The sequence below is a fragment of the Pieris napi genome, chromosome 3 (genome assembly GCF_905475465.1).
Source record: "Pieris napi chromosome 3, ilPieNapi1.2, whole genome shotgun sequence".
Taxonomy (NCBI): domain Eukaryota; kingdom Metazoa; phylum Arthropoda; class Insecta; order Lepidoptera; family Pieridae; genus Pieris; species Pieris napi.
Window position 1 is genome coordinate 615,099 of NC_062236.1, and position 13,144 is coordinate 628,242.

At 32.9% G+C, this 13,144-nt stretch overlaps 3 protein-coding genes across 4 annotated transcripts; 2 read left to right on the top strand and 1 right to left on the bottom strand.

The window, feature by feature from the left end:
• Positions 1 to 3,150: 3,150 nt before the first annotated feature.
• On the top strand, positions 3,151 to 7,695 carry LOC125063183 (dynactin subunit 4). Its single transcript, XM_047669481.1, has 8 exons — positions 3,151 to 3,395; positions 3,597 to 3,861; positions 4,208 to 4,362; positions 5,112 to 5,274; positions 5,560 to 5,743; positions 5,855 to 6,059; positions 6,468 to 6,610; positions 6,952 to 7,695. The coding sequence occupies exons 1-8, from the start codon at positions 3,267 to 3,269 to the stop codon at positions 7,154 to 7,156; spliced, it is 1,449 nt and encodes a 482-aa protein (XP_047525437.1). The 5' UTR covers positions 3,151 to 3,266; the 3' UTR covers positions 7,157 to 7,695.
• Positions 7,696 to 7,970: 275 nt separating this feature from the next.
• On the bottom strand, positions 7,971 to 9,747 carry LOC125063184 (protoporphyrinogen oxidase). Its single transcript, XM_047669482.1, has one exon. It carries the CDS (start codon positions 9,571 to 9,573, stop codon positions 8,149 to 8,151), a length of 1,425 nt encoding a protein of 474 aa, XP_047525438.1. The 5' UTR covers positions 9,574 to 9,747; the 3' UTR covers positions 7,971 to 8,148.
• A 173-nt stretch (positions 9,748 to 9,920) lies between these two features.
• Positions 9,921 to 13,064, top strand: LOC125063198 (bifunctional arginine demethylase and lysyl-hydroxylase JMJD6-A). Of its 2 annotated transcripts, none has more exons than XM_047669497.1 (5): positions 9,921 to 10,776; positions 10,876 to 11,067; positions 11,267 to 11,572; positions 11,942 to 12,071; positions 12,259 to 13,064. In XM_047669497.1, the coding sequence occupies exons 1-5, from the start codon at positions 10,528 to 10,530 to the stop codon at positions 12,342 to 12,344; spliced, it is 963 nt and encodes a 320-aa protein (XP_047525453.1). In that variant the 5' UTR covers positions 9,921 to 10,527; the 3' UTR covers positions 12,345 to 13,064. The 2 variants fall into 2 exon arrangements, with proteins under 2 accessions (XP_047525453.1, XP_047525454.1); XM_047669498.1 differs by having other exon boundaries at positions 10,665 to 10,776; positions 10,866 to 11,067.
• Positions 13,065 to 13,144: the final 80 nt, after the last annotated feature.

Here is a 13,144-nt window from a genome sequence, read left to right on the forward strand (position 1 = left end):
ATTTTACACCGCTCGTACGGTTACGGAAAACATCTTAGACCTTAGAGACAAAAAGTCGACAACATGCGTCAGACAGAAGGCTGATCACCTACTTGTCTATGAAATAAAAAAGAACAAAACGGATGCAAGATCAGGCCATGACCTATATAGGGTGTAGCGTCACTGATTAATATTAATGTAAATACCAGTACGTTATACATAACATAGCTATATCTTTACAAATCAATAATACAATAATGTTAATGCTATTACGTATTATATGATAATTCATTCATTATAGAATCATAGTGTGTAGTGAAAGCGTTTATTCTTTTAATTTATTTAAATTTAATTTTAATGTGACCGTCGATAGACTAAAAATTTGTTATATGACTCCTCGCGTTCAGACGACATGTCGTAACTATATTTACATATCTGTATACTCTAAATCTACATTGTCTATTACTAATTGTAGAATTTTTATAATCGATCCGATAGTTTCGTTGATAGATTAGTTGGTACAAAAAGTCCGACTTTGGTGTAAATAATAATAAATTTTATTTGCCTCTTCACAATATTGCATTTTACGGGTTTTCATGCTGCAGCCTGCAGGTATTGATCATCTTTGTGAGAGGCTGGTACCTGTAATAGGTCTATAGAAGTACTGGTAACAGGTCACCAGCCTTCCATCGCAGACACAAAATATACAAAAACATAACTACATACTATTACTACACTAAAGTAATAAACAAAATAAAACTAATAATGCAAAGAACTATAGGATTTTTTAAGTAATAATCTTTTGGCGCGTTGGGGAAAAATTATGTGAGTAAATTTTTACGATGCACACATTAGCTATAGTCAATATTTTAGTTTTTTCTACAAACGTAGACTACATTTTTTTAAAGATTTTTATTTTGTTACGCCAAAAAGTATATCTTCTAACGCGTGTACACAAGACACACACGTTTTTTTTTATATTGTAGCTAGATTTACGTATATAAAACTATAAAAAATAACTCAACCAGAATTGACTGAACATAAATTGCTCATATAAACCGGTTTAAATATAGTACGAATGCTACAATGTCCGAATTCAGGTACAATAAAATTATGTACAGCTGCATTCCGACTAAAATACCTAAGTCATGCATCAATATGCATATTAAATAACGTAGTCGAGCATTGCACGGTGACACAAATTTAAAAAAACGTCTGTATCACTGCATCTTAATCGAATGGGTAATTAATACAAGTGACATAAGTGGATCCCGACTGTCGCAACACATTACGGCATTAGAAAGTGCCCATGATTCCTGTTGACATGCCTTAAAAGAATTAAATCGTGTTGTCGGGCGAGTGTTGGAAAACTAGCCTTCATTACACTGGCAATTTTTTAGAATTGCGTTTCAAATGCGTCTGATCATTTACATGTTTTTATAATTAAAATAAACTCAAAATCCTCATTTATTTATTTACAAGTAATCTTACAGCTACACATATACATATTTAAAAAAAAGACAGACCAATATACAAAGCCAAAAAAGATTTCATTGTTAAACAAAATATGCGAAACATAAAACAAAAGTCAATTAAGTACATTAATAGATTTTAAAAACTGAAATTAAACATTATACAAACTACAACTTAATATTTTAAAGAAAAAAGAAATTGTTACTACTACTAAATAAAGTCAATGTCTTCCTGCTTCCTAAAATATTTCCGCACATTTTAGTTAGGTGGAAAATGTCTACATCTTCATAAATTGTATTGTAATTAGCTAAAATCATAATCAATCAGGATACATTGACGAATTACACAGATAATTAATGTTCGTTCATACTCATAATTTTTTCCAACTATAAAGTCTTTCTTTTGTTAGTTTTTCTTTTATGAAAAGTTTAAAATGTTCAAAAGGCGTTTATCTATTAAAATTGCTCAGTTGTTAGCACTCTTTATTAGGAGCAACCAAGTTTGTTATTCTACAACATGTTCCCTAATAAATTTACATTTTGAAAAAATACGTTCGTACATGTGTCAATACTATAATTAAAAATTTTAGTATTCCTATCAATGCATTTCGTGCACAGAATAAAGACGTTAATTTTGTGCAAAAGTTGCTTGACAGGATTGGGTCAATTGTGGTTTGCAAGTATAATTTTTAGCACAAGCCTTGCGTGTTTTTGATGAATGATAAATGTTAAATACTTTTCTCATGTCGTCAAGTGTGATATTTTTTTATTTATGAGTAAAGTTCGGGAAATAATTCCTGTGTTTAAAATAATTATTAGCTGATTGTGTTAGTCATTCTGAGCTTCACCATTTCGCATTGACATAAAGTTACACATTACAGATATATCGTTAACACGAGAACGAAGACATTTTTTTTTATTACTGGCCGAAATTTCTTTTGTTCACACCTTTAATTAGTAATAGTAAATAATCTTGGTATTATTTACTATTATTAGAAACATTATAATTGTCAATCTTACCCTTATTGTCGTTTTTATGTATTGGTATCGTAATATTAAACAAATGGAACCAATGGCCTATAAACTATTTATTTCAATTTCGTCCCAAAATAAGCTAAAATACCTCGCGGATTATAGTATTTTAACTCCCCGCTATGGACGTCATTACACACTGTCGCTCACACACGGTTTATAGTTTCATGGAAGTTTATTTTGAATTCCCTTTAAAACTCCAATATTTAGTTTACTAAGATAAGCATACATTTACATAAAAAAATCAATACTTAGTATATCAATTCGTTTATGACATCAAGAGTCAGAGTTCGTGCTAAGTCTTGATTCGAAATCCAAAAACGGATCCAGAATTCGCGTCGGGGTCAGACAATAAGTTTTATTTTTGATAATCGGTTAGTTTTTCTTCTTAATTATTACTAGTAAAATAAACCATTCATTCAATTAGAATGGTTTCTATACATAATAAATAAGAATAGCTATTTATTACAATAAAAATTAAAAAGGTTTTGATACCCACTATAGGATCATGATGATGACCCTCATGAGCCCGTCCTCCTCACTTCCCATGCCATGCCATTATTAAGATGTTACCGAGGTCACGGAAAACAGCAAGTATAAATTGTCAATAGTCAACGTCAAGTGACAGTACTGTTCAATACAGTCAGATTGTCAAATTAAAATTGTCATATCACAGTCAAATGTGATGTGATTTGTGAATAAAATCGATTGGGATTTCTGCACCAACTCAAAAATTAAGAAGTTAAAATAATTCGTTAAAGAAATTTCATCAGCGTTTATATTATGGCTTATTTAGTACAGCCAGATTATGTGAAGTATGTCTGCAGTTGCGGACAAATGAAACCGATTACTAACTTGTATTTTTGTCGTCATTGCTTAAAAATTCGATGTGGATTCTGTATATGTCATGAGGTATGTTTTTTCTTATTTTTCTGCTATATTAAATTAAACCAAATTATTCATGTTTTGTAAAAAGTGACAATGAAAAGAGAATTAACAACATTACTTATTACATGGCAGTGCCAATCCATCTGATCCCGTTTATTTCCTTATTATCCACTACAGCAAGATTCTCCATAACTTTCAATTCATGTATCATAATTGTCCTGTTAGGTTGACTCACATTACTGTGCAAACTGCCTAGAAAACATGCCTTCATCTGAAGCAAGACTGAAGAAGAACCGCTGCAGTAGTTGTTTTGATTGCCCAAGTTGCTTTCATACATTATCAACCCGTGCTACTATGGTCCAGCCTAGACAAGACCCTGCCTCTGGTGATGCTAAGGTTGAAAATAAGCAGCCAAAGAAAATGTACTATTTGTCATGTTTTAATTGTCGCTGGACATCCAGGGATGTTGGTATACCAGACCAACCTGTTGGTGAGTTAGAAGTATTGTTTGAAGAGAGAACAGCATTTATCGCTAAATGCAAAACTCTACATTCACAAACCTGTATTTATGCTGGCAAATAACAACAGTTGTTTCACTCACTCCACTGGCTCTGCAACCCTATTATTAATGCAAAATTATTTTGGAGATGAAAGACACTTTCATTTGTTTACAAAATTAATATTTTCCAGTAGTTTTTTGCCCTGATCTGTATAAAACAATAGTTAAATTTTATGTGTAAAAAAAGTTTTAAAAAGTAGTACAGTATTTAAATATATTATTTCATTTTTAATAAATCATTTTAGAATTGAATATAAATAAGTATTCATAATTTCAGCATCTGGTGGTTGGCCAGAAAGGATAAACCCATTTGCAAATCGGTTTGCACAGTTGATGGAATATTATAAGGCTATAGCACAGCAAGAGAAACAAGAAAAACTTGACAAAGAAAGAAAGAAGTTTGCTATCAGAGGAAACTATATAACTCTTACTGTAAGTGCTTTGTACAATATTGTTTTCTATCACATTGTTAAAAATCACTTATATAAGTCTTTAGAAAAAATTGGATAATGATTAAACAGCTTATTGATAGACAACAGCAAATGCTGTTGCAGACTTTTTCTAGAAAGTAAAACATAGACAACTCTGTTATTCATTATTTTTGCGTAAACTTAATAATTCACACAATGCATTTCAATAAGGAATTGTTTTTCCCAATTCTCTGCTATTAGGTGTTATGTGATGCTATAAAGCAAGGGTCTCCAAACTACGGCCCGAGGGCCACATCTGGCCCACGGACAGATTATGTCCGGCCCGCAAAGAGCTAGCATACTTGAAAACTCCTTTTAGAGAACATATTTTTTATAGCAAATTAAATTTAGTTTACTGAAGTATTCAAATTTTATGTTGAATAATTATTAATATGACATCTACATTGATATAGTCATGGGCTAACTACTCATAATATTGTTGTAGGCTTATTTTTATTGTTTTTGTGATAAAAACATAACTTATAACAAGCACAATGACATATGGTTTTGGCCCTCGGAACTTACTGGAGTAATCAGTATGGCCCTAAGGCTGGAAAGTTTGGAGACCCCTGCTATAAAGTCTTCCTTGATGGACAATCTTATACAAAATGAAGTTTTTAATTTGAACTACTACTTCCAGAAGATTAGTGCAGTAATCCAATATACAAATTCTTCAGGTTTATAAGAATAGTATACATTACAACATTACAGGATAAAACAGGCCTAACTGGTGCAATGGCTCGAAATAGAGCTGGTATGCCATCTAGTGAGAGTACTTCTAGTGCAATTGCTAACTTTGTGACGAGTCAGGCCACGGAGGAAGTTGAAGAATTGCCAGATGACTATCACACCAGGGAGGTTAACTTAAAGATGAGTAAGTTATTTCTATTTTTTTTCAGAATAAGCTAGGGTAAAAGTAGGACAGTAAATATTTCCTGTGTGTTGTTGGGGTTGATAGCAATTTAGGATAAAATTAGAAAAAAGAGAGAATATTTCTTGTATGTTGGGATCAGTACACCTAGTATTTAAATATGTATATCCTATTCAAACAGAGACATATTATTTTGTAGTTGTCCTTTTTATATAGCAAGGAAGAAAAATCCTTTCCATCAATTTGGAGCCGCCCCAGAGTTGCCTATCTAATTTTTAATGGTTTCAGTAACAACAATGCCACAACGTTTAGCGTCGCCAGAGTGGCAAGCACAACAAGTATCTCGTTTACAGCCAATTGCTCGTCCTCTCAGTGTGAAAAGAAGTCAGCGTTGCAGGCAGTGTGACCACAACCTTACTAAGCCTGAATATAATCCTGGCTCTATTAAGTTTAAAATTGAGTTGCTTGCTTTGTAAGTATTTTTGGATATATGTATTACATTTGTTATTTGATGGATGTGCAGCTTTCTGTAGGTGAAAATTACAAAAAAGTTGAAGAGTATTACCAAAATTTTTGGTTCTAGTTACCATGTTCCAGAAGTGAAGATTATTTCATATGAGACTATAATGCCCGGAGTTACATCAGCATTGCTTCTGAAGCTGACAAATCCGACAGCTCATGAAATGCAAATACAACTCATACAACCAAATGAAGTGCCCGAAATTGAAGAGAAAGAAGAACCCAAGAATATTGAGAAGTCATTGGAGAAATCACTTAACTTAGAAAAGGTTTGTCCCTTATAATGCAAAAGTGGTTCAAAATTGCTAAGCTTTTAACAATTCTACTTGTTGTAAGAAAAAATTACACTATGGACTACATACCATTCCCTCTCGCCTAAGAGAGGAGGCCTTTGGCCATTAGTGGGTCATATACTACGTGTAATTCAGTAAGCTGAAAATCTCGAAGATTATTAAAATTAAACTGAGTAGTATATGGTATAGTTACGCCACTGGATGTTGCATACTTGTCCATAGTGTAACCATTTTATGGCGGTAAATTTAGAATACGATTTGATTGTGATGTTGATTAAAGAGAGAAGGAAAGAATGAGACTTTAAAATATTGGCGTTAATGTCTATTCAAAAATCCTTGTTCATTTCTTGAGTTGGCCTTGACAAGCCTAATGTTTTTTTACAGGACATGTCTTGGAAGTCAGTTGTGGAACGCAAGCCAACTTTGCCCTCTGCAATAAAAGTGAATAACCCAGAGCTAACCTTCACCCTTGCTCAAAGAGATGATGCTGCTGAGTACGATGATGATTCGCACCATGACACCAATGAGTAAGTATGGATTAGTTCTTTTCTTGCAAAATTTGGAAAATATGTACTTCAATTAGAAATATATAAAAAGTCAATGGTTTTCCAAAATATGGTAAAAGAAATAAAATTTAATAATCTATTTATTAATGTGGCTTAGTGTCCATTGAAATTAGAACTGGTCTTGGTTCTCAGACAGAAAAGTTAGCCAAAATTTACCAATAAACTGAAACAGAATTGGTTTATTTAGATTAGTTTTTATAGCTATTTAGGGTTCAAACACATAATATGCAAGAATATAAATTATTTAGGATATCTTTCCTATCTATGCAACATATATACATATATACTTTAACTAATTTCAGCATAATACTCTGGAGGAAATCCAACAAGCTAGCACTTCGTCTGCAACTTACAACAGATGAAAATGCCATCGCGGGTCTTCCGGCAGTGGCTGTGATTGCTTTACAATACACATATCGAAACACAGTACCACCCACTTCCACTCAGCCCAGAGACCACACCCTCTACACCACAGTCACCATAGATCTTGGAATTGTTTCTCAATAATAAAAACACTTTAACATAATGTTTTATAATATAAAGTAAAGAAAATATATTCTACATGATAATATAGTATGTTAAGGTCTCATATTAATTTATTGCCATGGCATCTTTTGGTTGAATAAGACTGAAATGCTCGCTGAGTGATATTTATTTTCCCACTCCTAGGTTAACAAAATTTAAGGTTTTAAAATTAAAATAACTTGAGATTATTCAAGCAAAAATGAACTTGCATTGTAAAAACAAGTTTTTTTCTGCTAACAATGTAAAATTTATATTAAAAAGCTTTCAGGGGAACCTTTTGCTTGTGGTAATGTAAATGCATAATGAACTTATTAAAAAGGTGCTACAAGTAGTTGTAAGTTTTATGCACTTTTCCATATTCTAGTCTTAAGATTTTTTTTTACTTAAAACAGCTTTATCATGTTTTGGTTGTTACTTCTAAATGTCAAAAAAGTATTATTTATTTTAATGTAAGTTAAGTAATATCGAATATCTTTTGAAGTAGTAACATTAACAACAAATACAGATATTGCTTAAACTAATATTGTTTGTTTAATTATTTTTAACATCCCATTTTGAAATATCAATCAATTTAAAAAATTTATCAACTTTACTTTTTTTATCAATATCAATCAATAAACTTTTTATGTGTTATTTATGCTAAGTTATTTGAAAAGAGTTTAAATTTGTTGAATATTTCCTGTCCTTGACAACTTGTTTCACTAATAGAGATTGTAGCTTGCATATATTCAAAGTTGCACAACATTTAATTTTATTATGAAATATCTATGGAGTATAAAAATAATGAAAATAAGTCTTTAACAATTAAATTATAATTGTATTGCACAAACCATCACAGTAAATTCATTAATCAGGTAAAACATAATATGGCATCTCAATAACATAAACATTATTATTGCACCAAAATATCCCATTTGAAAATAACTAAAATAATATATTTGTGTATAAATGCAGTCTTGACTTTTTCATATATACTAAGTTTTTGTACAATCCTGTTCTACTTGAGATTTTGCAGAATAAATAACATCGTTTACACCTACACCATCATAACTACTGCCAATTAAAGAAATAGGCAAATTCTTTTCACTTATATATTGCCTTATTTTGTCTACTCGTTCATAATGACCAACCACATATTGCGGGATACATTTATGGAGTATATTAACATTAAAAGCTGCTGGATCATCGTCAATCTTCAAAATTGATTTTATTTCTTTCATTGCAATATTTAGAAGACTATCCTTTTTTACATTTTCACCAAACTTCTCTTTAAACCATCTTCCACCCAGCATTACTGTTAAGACTGTCCCATTTTGATCAGGAATACAGCAAGAGTCAAACACAACACCTAATATAGGTGAATTCTCAATTGGTGGTATCAAGAACCCAAAAGCTGGAGTTATGAGTGGTTTATTTGTTGAAAAATATAGATTAACTATGCCTACAGTTACAAATGGTATATCACTTAAGTCCTTAGATAGGTCAGGATGTTGCCGTTCAACTAATCTAGATAAAATATGAGCTGGTATGGTAGAATAAACATGATTAGCTGAAATGACTTCCCCATTACTTTGTTTAAGCTTTACCAAACTTGAGTCAACAAATTCTATTTCCTTAACATTAGTATTAAATTGCATGTTTACATTGCTATCTTGTAAATAGGTTTTGAGTGTGATTGGGAATATTTCAAGGCCCCCACGTATAGTATACACACTCCACTTTTCTTCTTTTGCTGTTTTAGCTAGTTCAGTTAACTCTATATTGTCAGGTATTTTTGTTTTGAACATTGATTTCATTAAACCCTTCATTACCCCACCATAGTTTTGTTCATACTCAAACAATGTTTTCATTAAGAATTTTACAGATATTTCCTTAGCATCACCAGCACATATGCCACATATCATTGGGGATATTGCATAGTCTGCTATTTCTCTACCAAATCGGCGATCAACAAAATTGTAAATGGAGTCGTCTTTCAATTCTTTTTGAGGTTGTTTTAAGTCATTAAATACTGCATAAATAAGGGGTTTTGAAAATGGTTCATTTTTTTGGAACACCCCTTTAAGGCTAGACGGAAGAAGATGCAAAGCATTGTTAGCAAAAATCATTCTGTTTTTTGCAGCAGGATGATCTGGTTTTATCGGAGATATGTGTTCACTGAGCCCTAAATCTTGCATCATATTTAGAGTATTAAGACCCGTGATGCCTTTCGGGCGAATGGTTCTTGGGCCTTGTTCAAATAAGTAATCTTTAGTGCGAATACTTTTTATCCATCCTCCGCATTGATTTGTAGCTTCGAAGAGAAAAATTTTAAGTTTATTCGAGTTGTTTGCATTATTTTTCAACAAATAATAACCCGTGGAGAGCCCTCCTAGACCACCGCCTAATATTGCTGCCATTTCGATAGTCTTTCATTTATTATTAACAAAAACCCTACTTTAATATTTTGTTGTTAAACATAGGAACACTTTTATGGCCAATAAACACAAGAACAGCTGTTTCAATAGTAAGAACTGATAAAAATGTGAAATAAAACAAAAATGAAAAGTTGAAGCTTGAAAGTGACACTGTTGTAAAAATAAATGACATATCACACAAGATAAAATATTGTGACAGTGAGTAAAGACATATACATCGGATAAGCTACTTATGAAGAATGGCTAAAACACAAAATATGTGTATATTATCCGTTAATAGTATATTATTTTACATTTAAGGGTATGAGCTATCTGTATGTAGGGTATGAGTATCTAAATGAAATTGAAAAGGATTTTTAGTTTTATAGTAAAATACTCAACTTTTAATATTGCTCCAAATAGACAAATTCATGGCGTCTAAAATAAAAATCTAGTTGAACTTACTTCATACCCCAATTTTCAGTTAAAGAATAAGTCAGTTACTCTTCTCATTTTCAAAACCCTATTGCATATATGGAGCGAACCGTATAATGGGGTCACAGTTGTGGTGTCGAGAACTGATAATGAATTTCAATTTCATACCCATTAAACACTTGTTGCGTTGACAGCCTTTTGCGATTACTTGAACAAAAACCTATAGAGTAAAAATATAATATTCTTCAATCTTTTTTGCACAAAAAATAACTATGTTGTTTTAATGACCGGCAAGTATAAAATTGGGTTAAAAGTAGTACTTCTTCTTTGTTCCACAAAATACAATATTTTGTCTACGAGAAGGAAAGGCTCACAACTAACAACAATAAAGATATCTAAGCCTCTCATGAATAAGTTTTTTGTATAAAGGAAGCTCCATGTCTTTTGTAACCGTGTAGAAAAACGGCGATATAAAGGGGTGACAATGTTCTCAGCCCTTTCATATCTTTCGGAAACTTTAAGATGAATGGTGATAGTGCCAAACATTATGAAAAAAAACTTAAAACCGCGGAATTTAAATGTTTAAAACTAATCAGGAAAATAGAGAATCTTAAACTAAAAAATACATTTGTAGCAAAGCTGGAACTACCTCATAAAGTGCAAATACCTAGTGAATTCAGCAGGTATTTTAAATATATTATAGGGGCTAGTGTGGTCGCCTTTTTGGGCTTTATTATGTCCTGGATTTTTAATCAGTTCTATACTGAGAATGTAAGTTTTAAACTATTGCTAATATTGTAGCAATGCTACGTAAGGTATTTAATACACTACACGCCGCTATCTAACAATTAATTAAATAGAAAATTGCAGGACTGCATTCTTCAACTGCCATCATCGTCTAAGTCTCTCTTTCGACCTCCAGAGGACTGTTCCATGTGCATAAACATAAAGAACGTCACGAGACTATCAGATATCACGGCCGATGAATTTGAGGAGCTGTTTGCGTATACCACTAAACCTGTCATTGTGACCGATGCTACGAGAGATTGGAGGGCGATTAAAGTAAATATATAGACATATTTTTTCTATTTTTACGCTGTGAAATCTAAGATGCTTCGATCCTCACAACTAGTATGCCTCTTCCTCTCTTATAATATTCAACATCATCAGTTATGGGTGTAACACTGTATCTACTTTTATTTAATATCTGCCATACAATTCATTCTTATTAAGTATTTTGAACTGTATCTTAAATTTACAGGAGTTTAGCTATGATTTCTTCGCGGACTTCTATCTAAACGAGAAGAAAGGAAAGAGAATCAATGATTGCTTCTATTTTTCGTATAAATCTGGTTTGAATTCTCTGGAAGAAGTGTTCACTATGGACGAGAAACGCGCCAACCTCTCTGGTGAACCGTGGTATGTTGGTTGGAGCACCTGTTACGACGAGGAGACCAGAAAACTAAGGAGTTACTACAGCCGACCTTACTTCTTACCAAAAACTGCCGAGAGTGATATGGTCGATTGGATCTTTATGGGAGGACCTGGACAAGGGGCGCATATGCATGTAATTTCATTGTTTTTTACTAAAGACTGCCATAACCTATATATTATAATGCCTAGAGGTATGTTCTCACGTACAACATTGACGAAAATAATAATTATGTTAAAAGTTAAATTAGGGATATTTATTTTGACTTTTTTTTAACTACGTAAAATGAATACTGAAGGGTAAAGTTGGTACTCCATGAACAAAAGCCAGATAACACTAAATAAAGTAGGTAGGTACTATAAATATATTTAGCCCGGGATTCGCAAGTTTTGACTGATGTGGTACAAAAACTCATTATTGAAATCGTTAATAGAGATTGCGTGGCACCCCTACGAAATAATGTCACTTCACCATTAACTATTTCATCTCCATTATAATTCCCAGGTTGACTCAGTGCGTCACATATCGTGGCAGGCACAGATTCGCGGTCGCAAGCAGTGGGAACTGGCGCCGCCACCCGAATGTATTTACTGGTGCGACTGGATCACTTTTACTGTGGAGCCAGGGGAAATACGTAAGCGTTTTAATATGTATTGTGTTTAAAGCATTAATGGACCTGACGTATTTTTTAATCTAATTATTTTTCGCCGCGAATCGATCCCGCCACGGAAGTGGCATTCCAGTTATCAAATTAACATTATCATAGACAATAAATAATTTAAATGTTGTGTTTTCTTGGCACTAATTAATACTGATTTCAGTGGTGGTGGATACAAATCGCTGGTATCACAAGACCACAGTCCTGCCGGGAGACATCAGCATCACCATTGGAGCCGAATTTGACTGATACTATTAAATTTTAAAACCCTCTTATAATTGTAATGCCCCTACAACTATTATTTGCGGTACCAACTGTCACTAGAGGCATTTTAGGTTTTGAGAAAAGAGCTATCACATCCGTCTCAGAATTACTCCTATCCATGAACAGTGGTTAGCACTTTATTCTAAGTACAGTCTAAGTGCGCCCCTACCTCTCTCTTGAAAAACAGCGGATAATAATGCAGCATGTTGTTTCTGCTATTTAAGATTATTACTACTAAAACTAGCTCTTGAATCTCTCTGTATTTTGATGAAAATCACATTAAAATTGATTACATGTAAGCGTTACCGGGCACATGGCAAGAGGAACAGAAAACTGAACCCAAGAAATGGAAATGAGGAAGACAACTTAGAAGGTGGATAGACCAAATTAAAGAAACAGCAGGCGGTACATGTCCGAGAGGAATGGCGGGATTCTTTTGCCAAAAAAGGGCACACAGATACCTAAAAGAAGATTGAAATAGAAACGTGTTTGAATGTAAAAGTATCAGTAGACACTTTCTTTTGCGAACTGTGGAATTGACTACCGGTGGGGGTCTTCCCTTTGAGATACGAACTCCAAGTATTCAAAATTACTCTAACTCCGCCATCAAAGGCCGGCAACGCACTCACTAATAGGTGACCATGGGCTGCGATGACTGCCACTATTATATATTAAAATATTAATATTGTTAAGTGTACTACTTATTTATAATAAACTAGCAAACTCGGCGAACTCCGTTTCGCCACCAGATGGCTTCGTTTTATGTATCATTTCGTTTGGTGATC

Coding starts and splice junctions, on each gene's coding strand:
- LOC125063184 (XM_047669482.1), bottom strand. CDS start 9,573: ATGGCAGCAATATTAGGCGGTGGTCTAGGAGGGCTCTCCACGGGTTAT.
- LOC125063198 (XM_047669497.1), top strand. CDS start 10,528: ATGAATGGTGATAGTGCCAAACATTATGAAAAAAAACTTAAAACCGCG. Junction 11,573..11,941: donor GACAAGGGGCGCATATGCAT/GTAATTTCATTG, acceptor TATAATTCCCAG/GTTGACTCAGTGCGTCACAT. Junction 12,072..12,258: donor TGTGGAGCCAGGGGAAATAC/GTAAGCGTTTTA, acceptor TACTGATTTCAG/TGGTGGTGGATACAAATCGC.
- LOC125063183 (XM_047669481.1), top strand. CDS start 3,267: ATGGCTTATTTAGTACAGCCAGATTATGTGAAGTATGTCTGCAGTTGC. Junction 4,363..5,111: donor GAAACTATATAACTCTTACT/GTAAGTGCTTTG, acceptor ACAACATTACAG/GATAAAACAGGCCTAACTGG. Junction 5,744..5,854: donor AAAATTGAGTTGCTTGCTTT/GTAAGTATTTTT, acceptor TTTTGGTTCTAG/TTACCATGTTCCAGAAGTGA.